This window comes from Tachypleus tridentatus, chromosome 10, assembly GCF_004210375.1.
Source record: "Tachypleus tridentatus isolate NWPU-2018 chromosome 10, ASM421037v1, whole genome shotgun sequence".
Lineage (NCBI taxonomy): Eukaryota > Metazoa > Arthropoda > Merostomata > Xiphosura > Limulidae > Tachypleus > Tachypleus tridentatus.
The window spans coordinates 45,188,634-45,209,723 of NC_134834.1; the positions used below are offsets into that span (position 1 = coordinate 45,188,634).

The window sequence follows — 21,090 nt, forward strand, 5'->3', positions numbered from 1 at the left end:
TAAAATATCCTGATATCTCAGCAAATACAAATGTTTGGAGGTTCTTTATGTTTTTGGCTAGTCAATGTTTTAAAGTTGACTTTCTAATTCATTAACCACAGATGTTGTAGAGTAAACATATGATTATAAACTGACCAATAAGACAAAAGAACATGCATTCGTTTTGAATATTTTCTTTCAAATAAAATGAATAATAAACTATGTTTTAATGTCAATTTTTATTGATATATATTAATATAATATAAAGTTGTTTCTTTAAATATAAAAAAATAACTGAAATATAACAAAACACACCCTTTCACTTGTCCAAAGTGAGAGGTTTAAATATGATATAGAGTTATTAATTTGCTGACTAACATCAAACAAGACATTTCTAAACATTTAATCGATTATTTACTTTGCAAATCATCTAGAAATAATGTATTTCCAAATGTTGGAGAATGTAGAATCTTCACATTCTGGAAAGGAGAGTCAGCTTGGAACACGAGTTTGTCAAAATCATACTCAAAAATACGCTCGTCAGATGATGAGAAGTAATTGGGAACTTCTAATCCTCTTTTTAAGATAGGAATTCTAAAGAAGAAAGATCTCTGAAATACTTAAATGCTTTTCAAATTTCAATGTTCTTTCTTATCTTTATCACTGCATAAATGATAATGCTGTGTATTCTTAAGATCAAAATAACACGTATATACATTTATATATTACCTTTTGATAACATGTATATACATTTATATATTACCTTTTGAGAAAGATGCTTCAATAAATTCTAAGCTTTAATAAGGGCTGTGATATTATAGTGTATTTTTCTGTTTCTGAATACAAACTTCAATTTTTTTTTTTCATAATCACAAAACTTAGGTGTTCAGAAACCCAACATTAAGTCTAGTCTGTGAAAACTTACTTACCTGTCTACTCTCTTCTGTACTGCTTTGTTCAATCTTTTTCTAAGCTCTTCCACTTCCTGTAATATCTTTTCATTAGAATAAAATATGATCATAACAAAATTAAACAAATGAGTGTACTGATAAAACTTTAATATGAACGTGTCAAGAAAATACAACAATACAATAGAAAAAGCAACAAGACCCAAAAGTTGAGCACTCTTGAATAGTTCTTGAAGAAGAATAGTGAAATATTCAAAAGCACTTAAGTTTTGGGTCTTATTTGAAAACAATAACTTTTGTATGTGATCCTGTATGCTAATTTCTTGATCAGAATTGTCATGACGTAAGTGTACATGAATTTATCTTTTCCCTAAACTGATTTGGAATAAAGATGTATTCAGACATATTGAGTTTAAAATATTTGATCAGGTGTTCTGCAAGAAGTATGTTATTACTGCTAACCAAATTTGAAAGATCATATGCACAAACTAATCCTTTAGCTTTGATAAAGTATATATATTATGCAAATAGCTAGAAATTAGGTACCACTTTCTCCCTATACCCAAATTTTCTGGAGAGAGATAAACCAATCTCAAAAGTTGGTTCAGATACTTGTACAAATCAATATGAATTTGAGGTTTCCTTCCCTATAATTGTTATTTGGAATAGTTAGTGATGTGGCACTTTTGAATTCTAGTATACCATACTTTTAATGTTTGGTCTGACTTTCAGCCATACATAATTTATTTTACCAATGTGTATGTATGTCACATTTTTCACTGCTTCCTGTAACATCCATGTAGAATAGCTAGTCATGATTAAGTTATAGTTTTGGTTGTATAAGTAGGCTAATAACGTAACACAAATTTATGGTGTTAAATATTATACGTCGCTGCACTACTATTAAATACGGAGGAGGGTCCGGACCATTCTTCTATATCCTTGAATGCTAATATGTCATTAAACAATAGTGAGTGATTTCTGAAAAAAATTAAATAAATTATGAGGACCTAAATTTCCTGAACACCATCCTGACAGCAGAAGTATTACTATATAGTAGATTATTTTGCAAGATTCCTCTTTGAAAAATGATCAATGTCTTTCTCAATCATAGCTTTGCTGTTGCTAATAACCATTTTTTGTACAAACCATCACTTTACGACCATGGTGTTAACATACGACACATAATTTCTCTTTTATGAGCAAATAAAATAGCCTGTAGATTGGATTGAGGTTTCAAAATATTTTGAGACTGCTAATGTTTAGTCATTACTTGCTTAAAGAGGTACTGCAAGACAAAAAGATAGGAAAAAGAATCCAGAATTTTATGGAAAACTAGGATACTTACTTATTACTCAGTAATCTAATTCTGCATTTACACATCACTGTTGTTACAGAAGAGTATAACACTGTTATAAAGCACTGATGCATCTGAATTTAGTTAACTATCTATTACATAAAATATTTTTTTGTTAAAACATAACTGTCCTCAGTTTCATATGATAAAACTATAACATATTCTTGTAAATATTGTTACTGTGTGATAATATATAATTCAATGAAAACAAATTGATTTGAATCCCAGAAAATCAGATAGTACAGCATTTACTATTTGGCAAGGAATTAAAGAAAACTTGTGATGATGGTGTTACTTGTTGTTCTCTTTGTGTAAGGTGGAAATCAAAGTATTGTAAGAAATGAAAAAAAACAAACAAACAAAGAGATCGTCACAAATTAGCTGTTGTGGATATTGTTTATCAAATCCATCACAAATAATATGAAACACTTAAAAATAATTAACAATGGAGAGCTTTATAAACATAATAACACCTTAAGTTTTTAAGCAAGACATTGTTGGTGACAGATGAAAGTTCAAAAAAACACTAACATAATTCAGTTGTCATACTAGTCTTTCAAAATGTGTGTTTTTAACATATACTTTCTCAAAAGCTACATTTTCAACCATATCAACTACATACTGTAACAAAATAATTAATTTTCAATAAACATTACTCTATATTAGGTTACCATGCAAACAGTAATGAGTCACCTACTAAGCCTAATGCCAACAAACACACACGTGCAATGTTATATGGGATACTGGACAGCTCTTAAAAATATAACACTATCTAAGCCTCATGCATTCATTTAAAAGATGAAATATTTGTTCACTATTATTTTCTTACTGAGTCTGTTTGATGGACTTAAGTGTTGTACATATAGGTACATAGTTACTCAAATGATTTGTAACCAAAATAAAAGAATAATCACAATAACACTGGCCTCCAATGATTTTGTTGTTGTGGAACTTGTAGATGTTCTATAGTAATTCCTGTATGTTGAATCCAAAAATGGTATCCATTCTTCTTCATTACATACATATTTTTTACAAAAGTCATATATATTAGCAAATTATTTTCTATGAAATCAGGTCAGATTACGTTAAGCTCAAAATTTTGACAACCACTAGTCACAGATTTTTCTACAAGTACTATAAGTTTAATGATATGCAAATCACAATTCATGTTCAACTTGAATGAAGTTAGAAAGTAATAAACTATAGTTAGTGTATGACTAGAAATAACACAAAACATGTATATTGGTTGTTTGGTCCAAAGCAACTGGGTTATCTGTGCCAAACAACTGGTTGAAAAAAAAAGTGAATGTAAAATTAAAAATATTATAAAAAATAAAAATTAATCAAGGTAGATCTTAAGAAACTTCAAAAAGCAGGTAAAATACTTAAATAGAATTAAAAAGGCCAATGGCCCTTAAAAATTTAAAAACACAAGTAAGGTGGACAGTGTCACCATCACCAATGATACTGTTTAATGTCAAAGGGTAAACCTATGAAAAAAAAAAAAGTCTAAAATGATGCTATCATTAAAACACCAACATCTTCAAGGCTGATATCCTGGTAAAACTATAGATCAAAGACACGTAGTCCAGTTTGGATCAAATGAAGACATGTTAGATCTTTAGCACAGTACACTGATCAGCTCCCTTACTGTGTGGAATGAAGTTCAGCTTATGGTCAAAATTAAGCTCCAAGAACTTTGCCTTAGGGACCAACAAAAGAACAACAATGGCAGTAAAAGTGCATGTAAAAGGTTTGAGAGAAAGAAAAGTTGAAACCACTTACTGTGATCCACTTCAACAAATGATTGAGGACAACCTGAAATGGCTGTTCAATAAAACTCATGCTTGATGATTGAAATGAGAAGTGGAAGTTATCAATATGGAGTCTGTTTGCAACAGTAAAAGACAAAGTCCTGCAAACCCATAAAAGTGGAGGTTTTGCAAATTGCCATGCCTCCACATAGTATCATAGGCCTTTTCAAGGTCAAAGAATATAGAAACAAGATGTCATTGCTTGAGAAAGGCTTCTCTGATTGATGTTTCAAGTCAAATCAAGCAGGTGAGACAAGGTTGACCGATTCAAGGAACTAAACAAGATGAGTATCAACCATCCTATCTATAACCTTACAGAAACAGCTGTCACAGCAAATGGATGATAGTTAGAAGGAATCTTGGGATACTTCCCAGTCTTAGATAAAGGGAGAACTACAGCATGGCACCAAGCACTGAGAAAAACATTTTCATGCTAGATTCTGTTAAAACCAACCAGAAGAATAGTAAGAGACAGGAGATAGATGGCACAGCATTTCAAAATGAATATAATCAGGTCCAACTGATTTACTGCAAGAATGATGAAGAGCAAGCGTGATTCCCAACAGTGTAAAGTGGCAATTATAGCCATAGAAATGACTGGTCCAAAAGGAAAGAGGCAATCTTTCTGCCCAAGAATGTGGGGGATGAAGCAGAAGTACTGGATGCATGAGAAAAGCTTTCACTGAGAGTATCAGCTATGTTCTGGGCACCAGCAGCTTCCTGCTCTTTTGAGAGCAAGATCAAAAGAGGGGAGAGAAGTATATTTCTCACTCACCTTCCAAATCATGTCCCATATAATTTTGGAACTGGTGCAAGAAGAGATGCTAGCAGCTTCAATTGATGTCTTACCTGCTGAGCATGGGCCTGTTGAAAAGCAATGCGATTTGAAAGTATGGGATATCTATATAAAGAATCCCATGCCTGTGTTTGAGCCTTCCATGCCTTTTGGCAAGCAGAGCTCCATCAAAGAAGAGAATACCATGCAGAACATCTCAAGGGTTTAGGAATAGAATGAGCAGCTGCCTAGAAAATACAGTCATTCATTGTCATCTATCAATGCTATACAGATGAAAGCAGCATCAAGTTCTGAGACAGCAGTGATCAGTGCCACTTGAACCTTGCATCTTGGTGTAAGTTGGAACAGGCCAACTGGCACTGATCATGACCAGTCTTCCTCAAAGAATAGGAAAATTATCACTGCCCTGCAGGTCCCCCAAGAGAAGTAAAAGAAGAGTGAATAGTAACAGAGAGAGATCAATAGTATTAAAAGACTGACTACGTGCATGAAAATAAGTAGGAGAACCAGTACTTAAAAAATTTTATTGTTTGTTTGTTTTTGAATTTTGCAGAAAGCTACATGAAGGTTATCTGCACTAGCTGTCCCTAATTTAGTAGCATAGGACTAGAGAAAAGACAACTAGACATCATCACCCACTTCCGACTCTTGGGCTACTCTCTAACCAACAAATAATGGGAATGACCATCACATTATACCATTTTCACGACTGAAAGGATGAATATGTTTGGTACAATGGGGATTCAAACCTGAGACCTTCAGATTATGAGTCGAGTGATTGAAGTGAGAAAGGTTGTGATCTAAAAGCATGTGCTCTAAGGAATAACCCTTCCCATCAATATTAGCACTACCTTGGAAAGGATTACATCCATTAATGTCCTCCTGGATGAAAAAGGGAGACAGCAATTGTTTATTGAAAGCATCAAGGTCTGACTGATCATAGGTCTCTCCAAACAGTGATGGTACAATCCAAGGAATCAAGGATGGTCATATTCTGGTTGAAAAGTAGTATCACTCCTCCATGCACTCAACCATCATTCAATCTGTCATTCTGACAAAAAGATAATTGCCAAAAGTGATTGTGTCGACAGATTCCAGAAATGTTTCCTGTTAGAAAGGAAGGATATGCAGGATGATAAGAATCACTCAAAGCCTTAATGTCATCCACATCAGAACAGAAACTTCAACAATACCACTATATCAATGTAGCTATTTTTGTTTAGGGGGAGAACCCTTTAATTTATGACCATGTTATTTTTCTTCATTTGAAGGAGGTCTTTTGACTACTATGGATTTTGCCTATGATAGAGTGGGCAGGTCTCTGTCAGTGGATATAGATTCCAGTGACTGGGGGTGAGAATGAATAATTGTTCCACATCTTAGGGTTGAAGAAGATGGATGTGAGCAGTCACTGGAAGGAATGGAGGGAACAAAGACAGGAATAAACATGGACTTTTCAACATGCTCATCCAAAGAAAGCAAAATACTTTGCAAATGGTTTGAAAAAAAACAAAAACAAAAAACTGTTGGAAGCACAGAAAGATCTGTTGCATTCCAACTGAAGCAGTGTAATGTAGTGCAGCATGCACATGCACAATGGTAGGAACAGTAACTTCCAAGCCTCAGGGTAAGAAATGTTGTGAATTGTTTTAAAATGCCATACCTCTTTTTCCTCCACCCACCTAGGATAGGAACAAAAGTAAAAAGGGTGATAGCCACTACAATTAATACAATTAAAATCCAGTTTGCACTTGTAGACAACAGGCATGTATAAAAGAGCCATGACATGATGTCTTTGAGTGACTGAACCACTGACACTGGCATCATCCAAGAGGGTTGGGAATTTATGGCTGTACCTTACAGTTCAGATAACCTACCATAACAGTGGTAAGTTGATGTGGTGACATAAACATCAAAATTAGAACATTGGCAGGTAGCATAATTCTGTCCTTTAGAGTGGAGAGGTACCCCACTGTAGAAAATACTTGGGTGGAGAAACCAGCAAGGATCTCTAACTGGGATGTTTTTCAAATCCTTTTCAACAATAACTCCTTCTGAAAAATTCAAAGTAGCATAGGTAACTTCAGTGGGTATATCCCCAGTCACCTTCAATTGCCAGAGGAGTTTACTGTGTTTTGGGGTGGATGCTTCCACCAAGATGCCCCCACAGCATATCTTCTTAAATGATTTAAGAGAGCCAGCAAGCCCCTCTAGTCCCTTATGAAAAAAAAAAAAGGCATTTGCCCAACAGATTTATTTAACATAGAATGTATTGTGAGAAAATAAAGGTGTAAAAGTAGGTGTAGACTACTGATCTGTCTCAAAGACATGGTCAATTACCAATGAGACTGTTTATTATTCTATTTTTTATTTGGACTTGTTGGATCCATAATAAAAGAAGAAAGTTTCGGTGTCCACTGACCCCACCACTTTGAAGCCCAACAAAAGGATGTACTAAAATGCCAAACAAGGACACTGCAGCAACACCACAGTTTTGTAAACACTATACCCAAATGCCAGCATCAGACACAATATCCACAACACCTGTTGAGAATGCCCAACAATGGTACTCAGTTGATCTTAGTCCAATAGAACCAGCTGACTGACCTTGGGGGGGCCCACTCCAAGATCACCCATGTGCAGGAATTCAAGGCCAAAGTGGCATGTTGGGTTGGATCCCTCATCCATCAGAATCCTCTCCTCCTCTTCATGGGTTGCCATGCATGGCAAACACATGGGTGGATTCAAGAGGAGGTAAACCTAAGGTACAGAATGTTTTTCTGGGAGGTCCTCTCACCACATACAGGAGTTCACCTTGAGGGGACAACAAAGCAACTTCATAAATAGCACAAAAAATATTGAAATAAATGCAAGAGCAAAAATTTACACATCTTAACACTACTGTACCAAACTGAGAAGTAGAGATTGAGTTAATCTGAGAGAAGGGAGCCAGCTACATTAGGAGAGTGTCATGTTCCTATTGGTGGAGAGTTGTTTCATGTGAAGACACATCAAAACAACATGGGGTAGATAGAAGCTTAAAAACTAGTGGCAAGTTAAACAAACTGTGCATACAGAAGGCAGCACTGAACAAAGAAAAGCTATTATTTGAGCCAAGGTAAGGTATATCAATTAAGCAGTCAGTACATGTGGCTAAGTTTTATCATAAGGTGTAATGTTACTGCCTACATACTTTTGTACACACCAAAAGCAGCCAATTATGTCCTATAAAAATGATGGCCTGGCAATACACTGGTCATGTGTTAACATTTTTAAAATGGCAATAGAGAAGCTGAAAATTAAATAGATCAAATAAATACAACAGTAGGCAAGTTTATACCATCCAAAATAATTTTCAATTTGTTTCTTTTTAATCACAAAGCTCCACAATGGATTATCTGTGCTGTCTCCAACATTTGTATAGAAACCCAGTTTTACTACTTAGCCAGTGTGTGTAAGGTTATATAATCTTCAAGCTGTTGGAATAAGCTAATAATGATAGTAGGAAATACTATCAATATATTATTATGGCAAAAAGTGCAGGAATTCGATTAAATATTATTTTCACATAGCACTAAAACCTTCTAACTTAACATTCATATTTAACATAAAATATGTATTCATTTATTGTCTTTCAGTTGCAACCTTTTAGTTGTATGTATTTCTCTCATCATTAATAAAAAAATTCGTTTTGAAAGAACAAAATCAAAACATTTTAATGCCTAAAAAAATGTTAAGCATCAGTCACTTTTGTAATCATCATAAGTCTTCACAAAGGCTGATGTAATTTCACTAAGTAATTAATTACTAGTTTAAAATACTCATTTTATACTTGTTACATCTTCAGATAAACCTTAAAATGCATTTTGATTTTTTAACTCACTGATGAAAGCTGAAACCCACCTTAAGTTTATGTTTACTATAAAAATAACATTGCAACAGCATTTTACTGCAGGAAACTTACAACATTTGTTAGAAAGGATGACAATGAACCCTCTTCCAGGATTAATGTAATAAGACCATTCAAGTGTGTTCTTAAAACTGCTGACAAGCTGTAATAAATAAATACAGTACACTTTCTATTTGAAAAATGACACAATTATTATTAATAAGAGATCTATAAACATACACAAACTAGTGTTCTAAAAACTTTATAAGAAACAAGGAAATAAAATATATATCAAAGACAAATTAGAAACATTAATTAACCAAATCCATCAAATTTAATATCTGCCAGTTATGAAAACAGAACTGAAAAATATTAGTAATGATCATATTATTGTACATAAAATGAACTTATATTATACCTAACCTACATAAAAGACAGTGTGTATGTGTCACATGATGCTTGATTTCTTGACATAGGAAGAGCCATAAAAGCCAAAAATGTATTTATTCACATAGAATAGTTTAATTACTGCCTGCCTATTATAATTTTGATGAAGGAGGTGCTAGAAGGGTGTCTGAGACCTCATCAATGTAGTGAAGGTTCGTATAAGCCTGAAGTAAAGATGTAGTGTGGGATCAGATATATCACCAATGTTTTTAATAAAAAGCAAGCCTCTATAATCCACAGACTCTAAATTAACAAATCAACGTTTTTTCCAGTTTTATAGTCTATACATTGCATTTTATACTTAGGTTATACTTTGTTGCTGATCAACATAATGTTAAAGCCATTCTTCAAATGGTGTGTTGATCTAAGTGATTTTCATCAATACTTATTCTATGAATATGCTACAAATTCATTTCATGAATGATTTTAACTTTGACCAGCTCACAATGAAATTTACCGATATTTGACTGCCTTGACTAGTTTTCTGCCTCTGTCAGTCAAGTTTGATTTTGCAAAATTTAATTATTTCAGCTACAAAATGTGAGGTTAATAAATATTATAGGGTGAGGGTATTAATACTGGCCTTGTTACTTCTGATGGTCTATATACTGACATTATACACACTGGCTTTTTTTTTTTATATACATCATACACACTTTAGAATGTTTGGACTGAAGTGAACTATTAATTAGGTATACCTTCATGATGTTTTATTTGTAATATCAATACTTTACTCTCCTAAGATTCAATTACCAAGTGGAAATACACTACACCAACAATGAAAAGTAATCTTTAGAAATGTAATCAACAACATCTTAAATGTAGCAAAAGCATCATATCTACCCCCACAAATGAATAAATTATGTACATCATAATATATTTAAAATACTGATTAAAATCACCTTAAGCTTTTTTTCACTTTATTAAACTTTCTCTCAAAAATACATATCTTCAATAATGTTATTCTAACTTTTTTCTGAATTCTATATAGCATAGCAATACAAAATACCATTTCCATAATAAGAAACCATGCTTGACACACTACCCTTAAAGCAAAAAAGCCTCACCAGTCTTATAAAAGCCAAAAACCTTTTTATTCGTAAAGCTTTCATTAAATGCATTTTAACTTTACAAGGTTTTTATAAATATATCTAAATTATACTTTTCTCCAAAAGACCTATAATTTCACAATATTTTTTAGATACTCCAAATATTACTTCTACAATTCTTAACACTAAAATACATTTTTCACATTCTTGCCAACTTGAGATAGCAAACCCATTTTGTTTTTTTTAGTTACGATTCTGTTTATCATTCATCATTTCCTTCTATCATTTAGTTTATCTATGAAATTTTTGTTGCATTAAATTGCTAACTCACATTCTGTATAATAATTTGTATTTTGAGTAAGCTTCCCTAGCAGCAACATTCAGATACTATTAATGTAGATGAATATGTACTTTGTTATCACACATTGTACTCTTCTTACATACTCTATGAATAAATGATCTGATAGAAAATTCACTGGGAGAGAGGGGGAGTCAAAAGATAGCTTTATTGAAAAGTATAATTACTACAATTTGTTATTATGTTACACATTATAATTTATCTCGAATGTATTACAATTTCAAATAACTGGAAATTTGAATTTAGAAGTTAATTAAATGTTAATACGTATCAAATTTAAGTTACTTATCAACAAGACTGATACACACAATTTCCTTTTTCAATACAAATATATTTTAATAAGCAAGCAAAAACAAATGACTAAGAGTTATTACCAATGATTGTTTATATAGAAGTTTTACAACCTTACAAACAATAGAGTCTTACATCCAGTATATTACTGAATATTTTATTGATGTTCCAGGTGCAAAATGAGCAAATTAATTCTTAGTTGATATTGTTGCACCTCACTTAAGCTAATGAGATCCTTTTTATCTAACCTCACAAAGCTGATTTTAGCAGTGAAAATATTTCAAAGTCCTTGTAGAAATAACACCCAAAGTAATTCACTGAAGTTGAATGGTTTGTAATGTTTAAAATGTATAATGTCCTACATTCTACAAATTTCAGTGACATGCAATACACCCTTAACAATATACATCACATACAAAAAACTATACAGAAACAAGAAAGGCACTAAAATAAATGTACAACAGTAAATCAGTTTCAATATGAATAATAGAATTGAATGCAAGGTATAATTCAAATATTGTATTTGCTGTACTTTCTTGTGATTTAGGTTTTTCCTTTTCTGGTTCTTTTTTCTGATTACATTATTGTTAATACCAATTTATTACTATTTATGGTAAATAACCTATTAATACTGGTGTGAAGTCCTGTCTAGGCACTTGTTTATTAATAAGTGTTTGCAAAGTGTCAAATTTATTTCTAAGTGTTGTTAGTAGGAATAATTGTGCTTTTGCTGTTGAACCCTAATTTAGCAGCATTTTCATTTTACTCATTACAAACTAACTAAGATTGCTGAAGTCTGTTCTAAATAAATTATAATAAAAGAAAATAATTTTAAAAGTGTTGTATCTTGCCTGAGGATGAGCAAAGAATTTTAGGCCCACTAACTGGAGGTTCTGGGATTTCCAGTTCAGGTTTATATATCAAGTTGCAACAATTTAGTCACAAAGAGAAACAACATTTATTTGAAAAACAAGTATTATTAGAAAAATGTTATAATTTAACATACAAACAACAATGCACTACAATACAATATACACTTAATATAGTTCACAGGAAGGTGACTGATTTTATGTTTCTGTGTAAATAAAGAGTGTAACACTATCAAGAGAAATAAAGCCCTTCATAGACAAATGATATCTTGCTAGTACAGGGTTCTTCTGCCTGTAACTTATGTAAAATGTAAATGACAAATGTTAAAACGTTAAATAAAGTCAACACTCACTGAAATTCAAGTTTACTACACAAGTAACAACTTGTACTAAAAATATAAATTGATGCTCCATTACCTTTTTAAGCAACTTAAATAAGGTTCACTTAGGGCAAACAAACAAATTTAACAAAAGCTAAAGTGTGCCCACATGTACAAAAATAAAATTAATTCTTTAAACACTAAATGCTGCAATGCTTGGCATCATTCATGTACGGTTTTGAAAATAGTTGTAGTGCAATACCATAGTGTTTTCAATTTAAATAATTGAAATAACAGCAGTACTATCAATAAACATGCAATTTTACATTTTTCTTTTATTATTTAAGACACAGATGTACATCCTCAGAATTATATAAGTTGTGAAGGTCAAGTGCTGCAGATGCACATGCATATCTAGACATTTAGATAAGATGTGAACAAAATTTATTCATACACAAAGAAAATGAAAAATAAAAACTAAAACGTACTTATGACAAACATTTTATAATGAATACATCAATAATTTTATGGTAGAATTTGAAGCATAGATCTAAAAGTCTGGGTGATTCTGGACAAATTGAACCACTCTTTGAATATTCCCATTTCACTGCATAATCTGAACTTTTATCTCATCATTTTATTACTTACATCAATTTTGCAATTTGTTGGCAAACATTCTTAACTTCTGGGAATTTACTTGCAAATGTAGTTGATAAAAGCTCATTTACTACCACCAAATAAAAATTATAGCCATTTTGTTTACAAAATATAAATTATACAACTAAATGGATATTAGCAGTCATTTGCAATATGTGAATAGAAATATTCTTATACCAACCTTTTTTATTCAAGCAATAATATTATGATAAAATCTTATCTTGCCCATCCAGTTTCACTTACATATGCATGGAAGTATGAAGTACATCATCTACACTTACTGATCACAACAGCACAGCATGCTACTATCAATGTGAATTTCAAACAACAGTCAAGGATATCAATTAGTACACCCAAATTAATTCTAAAAGCTCACACACATCCCATACCGTGAATGCACCTTTGTCACTGTAGAATTTGGAGCTCTCAGACACAAAGGCATTGGAACCAGGAGTACTGTAGCACCTCTAATTTTACATACTTACATACTTGACTTTTAAACCAACAGTAAATTATATTGATTTTCTATGAGACATATCCCCTAGACCCCCTTAGATAGAACTTCTTTTTGAAGCTTCTTATACTTTCGACCTTCCTTTACGAAATCTGCATGCCTTGCAATGAATTCATACTTTCCAACACCTTCCTACACTGCTGAGACAATAAAACTACAAAAAATTACATTAATCTCTTCCTAGAAATCAAAAGTTAGAACCTTATAAGAATTCTTGTGTAGGTGTTAAAATTATATAACTACTGCAAATACACTACATAGTTTAATGGAAGTTCTATATGAAAAAACAAAGAAAACTAACACTCTAGGTAAAATGTAATAAAGCCTTATTTAATGAAAAATTTGTTCTCCAAAGCCTCAACTTCCCTCAAATGTCAATAAAAGCTGAAGTTTCTAACTCAAGAAAACACCGAATCATGTCAGTTAAATCATTTAGCCAATGGGCAATGAAGATTAAGGGTAAGTTTACTCAGAGATCTTGTCTGATTCTAAGAAATAATTCAATTTGTTAATTAAAATAAATATTAAAGTAAAATTGGATATAAAGGTTTCTTAATTTTCATTGAACCTAGTTCTCCCTATGAAAAAAACAAATAAATTTAAATGCCATTGTATTGCATATAACCAACAAGGGAAAAGCAACATAATACTGAGACTTTTGATTACTGGGGCGGAAAACACAGTACATCTCAAAACAAAGACTGTTTAAATCCTACCAGACACCTCAGTATTATCAGCAATATTGGATGACTGTGTATAAATAAATATTCAAATCATAATAATGAAGAGCAAAAACCCCAAAAGAGACCATTTAGGGTCTCCAGTCAGAATAGGGGCCATTTATAACAAATCTACTCCCAATAGGAAATTAAATGCCCAACACATAGATTTACTTTTAGCACTACCATAATAATGAGCCTTTCTAATAACCCTTATATACATAAACTTTAAAAATTTCTGAAAATTAAGAAATAATAAATTAGAATAGAAATTTTCTTAAAGTGCTCTAAGAAGTTAAGGAGGTTAAAGAAAAAGCAAGTTTTATTTATCAGATGTTTCCTTTCAAGCTCTTTCACAAAAAGTGGAATGGAAGAAAACAATAACTTGGCTTTGTTTGATATTCAAGTAAATAAAATATGCAATCCTTTCTGCCACATCTATTTATGGTAAAGAAAACATTTAATGGCTTATACACTCATTTTAACAATTTTATACCAGACTCCTTCAAACAAACTTTTTCTAAATCTTCTAAACAGTGTATATAATGTCTTTCCTGACTGCCTTCACACAGAAATTTCAAAAATTCATAACATTACAAATTAATTATTTTCTTAATTTCTTTCACTCTTATCAAGTGAAAATTTGTAGCAAATAAAATAGGTTGCTTGGCATTTATTGGTGCAAAGCAATTAGGCAATCTGTGCCAAACAACCAGTAAAAAAGTAAAAATAAAAGTAAAATTACTAAAATACATAAAGATGAACCATGTTAAAATAAAACAAAGTCCAATGACCTAAAAAATTTAAAAACACAATTGAGATGGACAGTGTCACCATTGCCAATGACACTCTCCAATAACAAGGGTGAACACTCATGGTAAAAATATATCTAAAGTGGTGCCGTTATTCATGGTTGTAATAACAGCACAACAGTAACATTTGGGCTATTGTTGCTTGAGTGTCACACAGACCACACATTGGTGCATCAGTCCCCGATAAAAGAAAATTTAGTTTAAAAACTGTGACCAATGTATACCCCAGCCATATGAAAGCACAAAATGGTCAAAGAGCAATAGAAAGTTTGATCTAGAAAAGCTTGTTGTCACATTACTCATTCCAAGTTGACTGCCAAATGGCATAGAGCCAAGCTTTGAATACAGGACCATAGTGCATGTAAGGGACAAGCACAACCATGATATCACCAGAGCAGACAGACTTAGCTGCAGTGTTCATTCCTACAAATACCAATGTGGCCTGGTATCCAGAAAAACTGGTTAGAATTTAGTAGATGATAGAAAAATGGGCCAGTTGATCTTGAATATTGTTGATAGGAACAGGGTGAGAACTAAAGTGAAATGATTCCAGGGCCAGTAAAGAGCCAAGCAAGTCAGTATAAATAATTCAATTCATGTATTGTATAGTTTCAATATGATGCAAGGACAGAGAAATGGCATACAATTCAGTAGTGAATACAGAAACTATAGAGGGGATTCTGTGTGCAACCATCAAACCACAACAAACCATGGCAGTTCCCACAGAGTCACCTGATTTTGAATCACCCATATAAATGGGAAAGGAAGGATGGTTTGAAAGATGTTTGGCAAATAGAAGACAGTATTTCCAATCAGGAATATCCACCTTCTTCAAACCATTCAAAGAAAGGTCACATTTAGGGATGGTAATAAAGCCATGGTGGGATGGGCTGACCTGTGAATACAACAATATTATCCAAAGACAGACTGACTTGTCCAACTGCACCTGGATAAGAAAGCTAAAAGGAATAATGGCAGACAATCACTTCTGAAAAAGCATGGGATGCTATGGTAAGGATTGAAATTTTGAAGCATATAGTAAAGACAGTTGCAAATGGCTGAAGTGTAAAGGAGACTCAGTGTACAAACTCTGGACTGGAGAAGTGCTGAAGGTTCCTGTGCAGAGCCAAAGAATCCGAAGGTGAACAGGGTCCAACACCTTTAACGTTGAGGTCCTGGTAAAGCCATAGACCAGAAACACATTGTTCAGTTTCTGACACAAGATGGCACAATAGATTTTTAGCATAGAACATCGACCTGCCCCCCAAGAGGTGAAAAAAAGGATAAGGAAGATGTTCAGTACCCTTGTACACTTGACATGTAGTTGCTTGATGTGTGGAATAAAGGTCAACTTACAGTCAAATATGAGCCCCAAGAACTTTGCCTCAGGAACCACATGAAGACCAACATCACTGATATGAAGCTTGAAATCTGAATGAATACCCCCACTGGTAGCAAAAGCATATGCAAGTGGTTTCATAGAAAGAAAAAGTGAAATTGTCTGTTATGGTCCACTTCAACAAATGGTTGAGGACAGCCTAAAGCTGTCGCTCAATAAGCCTGATGCTTGATTAATTACACGAGATGTGTAGGTCATCGATATAGAGACCATTTTTAAGTATAGGGAAGTATTGTCCACTGATGGCATTATCTTTATAATGAAAAGTGAGATAACTCAAGACACAGCCCTGAAGTACTACAAGTTCCTGTTGGAAAAAATGAGAAAGTGTTGAACCCACATGGACTTGTGAATAACTAGTCCATTAAAAAATGTTTAATAAAAGTGGGCAAATGGCCAAACAACTTAAATGAGCAGAAGTTTCACAGAACACCATACTTCCATGTAGTATCATAAGCTTTAAGTTAAAAAAAATACAAAAACAATATGTTTTCACTTGAGAAAAGCCTCTCTCATTGGCATTTCAAATCAAATTAGGAGGTCCACAGTGGAAAACTGTCATCTGAACCCACACTAGGTGCTCAAGAGAAGGTTGTGTCATTTGAGGAACCAAAAAGACGAGCATTGACTATCCTCTCTAAGATATTAGACAGCTCAAAGCATTTGGACAGTAGGTTGAAGGAATACTGGGGTCTTTTTCAGGCTTAAAAAAAGGTAGAACAATAGCATGGGCACCAAGCATCAGGAAAAACATTCTCCAGTGAAATCTTCATAAAAATTACCAGAAGAATAGAAAAAGAGATGGCACAGCATCTCATAATGAATATCATCTGGTCAAACTTATGTACTGCCAGACCAATGAAGAGTAAGCTCGAGATCCACCAGCATAAAATGGTAATTTTAGTCATAGAAACAATCAGCCTAAAAGGAAAGAGGTGATCGCTCTGCTTGTGTCTTGACAATTAAGAAGGTGGGGGATCAAGCAAAGTGCTAGATGCATGAGAAAAGATTTCAGTGAGAGTATCAGTGATGCTCTGGGCATTAACAACTTACTGGCCATCATATAGCAAAATTGAAAAGGGGACAGAAGTATACTGTCCATCTTTCAAATCTTGTTTCATGTGACTTTGGAAATGGTGGTAGAAGAGATGCTATATGTGTACTTAATCCAAGATTCCTTCTGGCTTAGACATCTGACCTGCTGAGCATGTGCACAGGCCTGTTTTGAAGCCTTCCTTGCCATGTGGCAGGCAGAATTCCATCAGGATACCATGAAAAATAACTCAAGGTTTTAGGAATACACAAAGCAGCTTCCAGGAATATACAATAAGTCACTGTTGTAATGCAGTCATCTACTGATGGCTTACAGATGACAGCAGGTTTAAGTTCCAAGAGAGCAGTGAAAGAGGGCCAGGTGGCTTGGTCCAACTTCTATCAAGGCATGTGCAATGAGTGGCATCAACCACAATCAGTCTTTCTCAAAATTACAAGAAAATGATCACTGCCCTGTTGGTTACTGTCAACCCTCAAAGAAAAGTAAGAGAAAATTGAAGGGAAGCAGACAGAGAACAATAGCAGTAAAAGACTAAGTGCATGAAAATAAGTACAAGAACCAGTACAGAGAGAAAGGTTGTGGTCCAAAAGCATATGCTCTGTGGAACCACCATTCCCATCAATATTAGCACCACCTCAGAGGAGATTATGTCTATTAATACCCTCTAGGATTAAAAAGGGAATTATAACTGTTCAATGAGGGCATCAAGGTCTTACTGATCATAGGTCTTTTCAGGAGCCGGGTAGAGAGAACAAATAGTGATGGTACAACCCAAGGAAACATGGATGGCTACTGCCTCCAAGGGTGTACTGAATGGCAAAGTGAGGGTGGGCATGTGCTGATTGTCCAACAGTGTCATCCCTCCATGCACTTGTACATCACACATCTTGTCATTTCTGTATAAAGAAAACTGTTGAAGGGTTACTGTATCAGCAGGTATTAGAAATGTTTCCTGCAAGGAGTGACATGCAGGATACGAATCAATCAAATCCTTTATGTTATTTATGTTAAAAGAAAAATGGCAGTTTCACTCAATCAAAATGGTCATTTTTAAGTGGAGAAGAATTGGGCAAGGATACCATTCTGTTTTCTACCACGTTTTGTTTTTCATTTATTGGACTTAGGTCTATCAACCTCCATAGATCGTGCCCTGGATTGAGTAGGCAGGTCGATCTGTGGACAAAGATTCCAACAAATGAAGGCATGAACAAATAATCATTTTGCACCTTGGTGCTGCAGAAAAGGATGTACTTAAGGAAGGACCCAAACCTGAAGCCAAAGGAAGTGGACCCGAGCAACCACTGAAAGGAGTGACGGGGAGAGAAATGAAAGTAGACATAGATTTGTCAATTCTTTTAACCATAGAAGGCAAAAAACTCTTCAGATGTTATGCAACAGCACTGCTGGAGGCATGGAGAGATCTGTCTGCACTCCCACTATGGCAATGGAAGGGAGTGGGGAACAATAACTTCCTAGTCTCTGGGTAGAAGATATTGTTTATAGTCTTCAAGCATTGCACCTCTTTCTACTCCACCCATTTAGAACAAGAAACAGAGTAAGAGCGATGTGAGCCACTACAGCTAACAGTGTGGTTCCAGTTCATACCCATAGGCATCTTGGTCTTTGCCCTCATAATGAGCACATGTCAAAGAATTATGATACGATATCTTTGAGCGACTGAACCGCTGATACTGGAAACATCAGAGAGGGTTGGGAATACATGGCTGTATCTAATAGTTCAGGTAATGTGCTCTGACTGCAGCAGGAAAACATGGTGAGTAAATGTCAATAATAGAACAATAATAGGCACCATAATTTTGTCCCTGCAAATGGAGATTTGGCAACACTGCAAAAAAACTTTGGCTAGAGAAACCAGCAAAGATTTGTGACTTTGAAATGTTCTTTAAATCCCTTTTAACTATGACTCCTCTGGAAGAATTCAAAGTTGCACGGGGAGTAACCTTGATGGGTATATCTCCAATGGCTTTTGATATCAAATAGTGTTTGGTATGTTGTGGTGAAGATCTAGTGCACAACTTCTTTATTGTCTTAGGGAAGTCAGGAAGCCCCTCTAATCCATTTTGAATAAAAAAGGGAGACATCTGCCCTAAGGATTTCTTGGATAAGGAATGCACAATTAAAAATCAGAGTACAAAACCTGACTGTGATGGTAACTGTACAGAGTCATCCATGCATGGCCATTTTCAAATAATCTGTTTTGTTTTTTTCAAATCTTTCATTTTTATTTATTTTTTCATGAATGGGTATATCCATAATAAAGACAATACATTTTAGTGCCCACTACCCCACCCACCATTGAGTCCTATGAGGAGATGTACTGCAATGCCAAACATGGACAATGCACTAATGCCAGGGTTTCATGAGTACTATACCTGAACACCAGCATCAGACACAATGTTTACAACACCCACCAAGAACGTCCATCACTCATAGTTGGTTGACCCAAGCCCAAGTGAATTAGCTGATTGACCATGGGAGCTATCATAAGGCTGCCCATCTACAGGAATTCAAGACCAAAGTTGTGTGTTAGTGTCAGACTCCTCAACCACCAGGATCCTCCCCTCCCCTACACAGGTCACCATGCATATCAAACATGTGGGTGGATGTAAACTTAAAGTACAAAATTTTCTGTGGGAAGTTCCCTAACCACATACAGGAATTCACCTCGAGGGGAACAAATAATCACACAATCTCAAAATATCCACCACTTCTCATCACTCCTTTCAGTAGTTTTAAACTCAAATATTAAATTCAAACAATAATTATAACACATTACCCACAAATTAAGCTATATTTAGTATTTACATCAATTTCTAGAATCAAAAATATGTTTAAACCCAAAGACACCACTCATTTCTATGTGCTCCTGGGATGCATATAAATTCTCATAACTTGTAAAAACTACCTCACCTGCAAATGCATGGACACCAACACACGAGAATTTCAACAAGTATATAGAAGTTAACTATTTCACCTGAGTCTTGCATCTGAATGCACAGCAAGAAAAACAACCACCACATACTTTTAGAACACTTTAAAATTCTTAATTCCAAACTTGCACATACAGGTAACATATTTTAACCTACATTCCATTATTGTGTAACCATGCAGACTTGCTCTTTCTAAGTTTCTGATTAAATATAAAAACTCATTTGATGCTAATGTTGATTTCTGTAGTTAAAATACTATTAACTAATTTCTTTTTGAAATAATAATACTTGTGATGTAGTTTAAGAAAACTCCAGGAAATCCATATTAAATATGCTTTTAGGTATCAGCATGTTTTTAATATTTATTATAAAATTGAAGTTATAAATTGTCATGTATTGTTTTAAACAAGATAATTATGTTTTTAGCAGTAAGAGTAATCTCCTTAAATTCATTATTCTTCCATATCACCACTTAGATTAATATATTGAATGCTATAGATTTAACTTATTTTTCACTTTCATTCATTTTAGAATGATATTTCAAATTAAAAACTGTTTCAGTACATCTGACAACTAGGATTTTTACCTATTTTGTGAATTTTGTGCCTCTGTTTTCTAATACTAAGGATGCAACATTCATTTCTTTCACTTTGGTTCCCATAAACATAACACGGAAGTACAAGGTGCCCTTTAATCTGAAAATATCCCACCTATTTAAAAAAAAACCTCAAAATCCAACACTGATCATTTACAAATGTATCCTAGCTTTCATCAAACATAAAATTTACCGAATTCACCATATTTAAAGAAAATCCATTCTAAAGACCAATCGCCCAGTTAAAAAAATAAAATTATAATCTGAAGATGATTTCTAGCCTATTATAATTTATGTGTTCTTCTATTCTAA

The 21,090-nt window shown here is 33.7% G+C and overlaps 1 protein-coding gene across 16 annotated transcripts in view; it reads right to left on the reverse strand.

Moving 5' to 3' along the window:
• The window catches only part of Sms (spermine synthase), a 107,958-nt gene that overhangs the window by 41,832 nt on the left and 45,036 nt on the right, over positions 1-21,090 (reverse strand). For all 16 annotated transcript variants that reach the window (XM_076461119.1, XM_076461116.1, XM_076461120.1 and 13 more), the window contains 3 exons: positions 8,819-8,906; positions 909-964; positions 398-573 (listed from right to left, as the gene is read on the reverse strand). In XM_076461119.1, the coding sequence (XP_076317234.1) occupies positions 398-573; positions 909-964; positions 8,819-8,906 (320 nt within the window). The remainder of the gene's footprint in view (positions 1-397; positions 574-908; positions 965-8,818; positions 8,907-21,090) is intronic.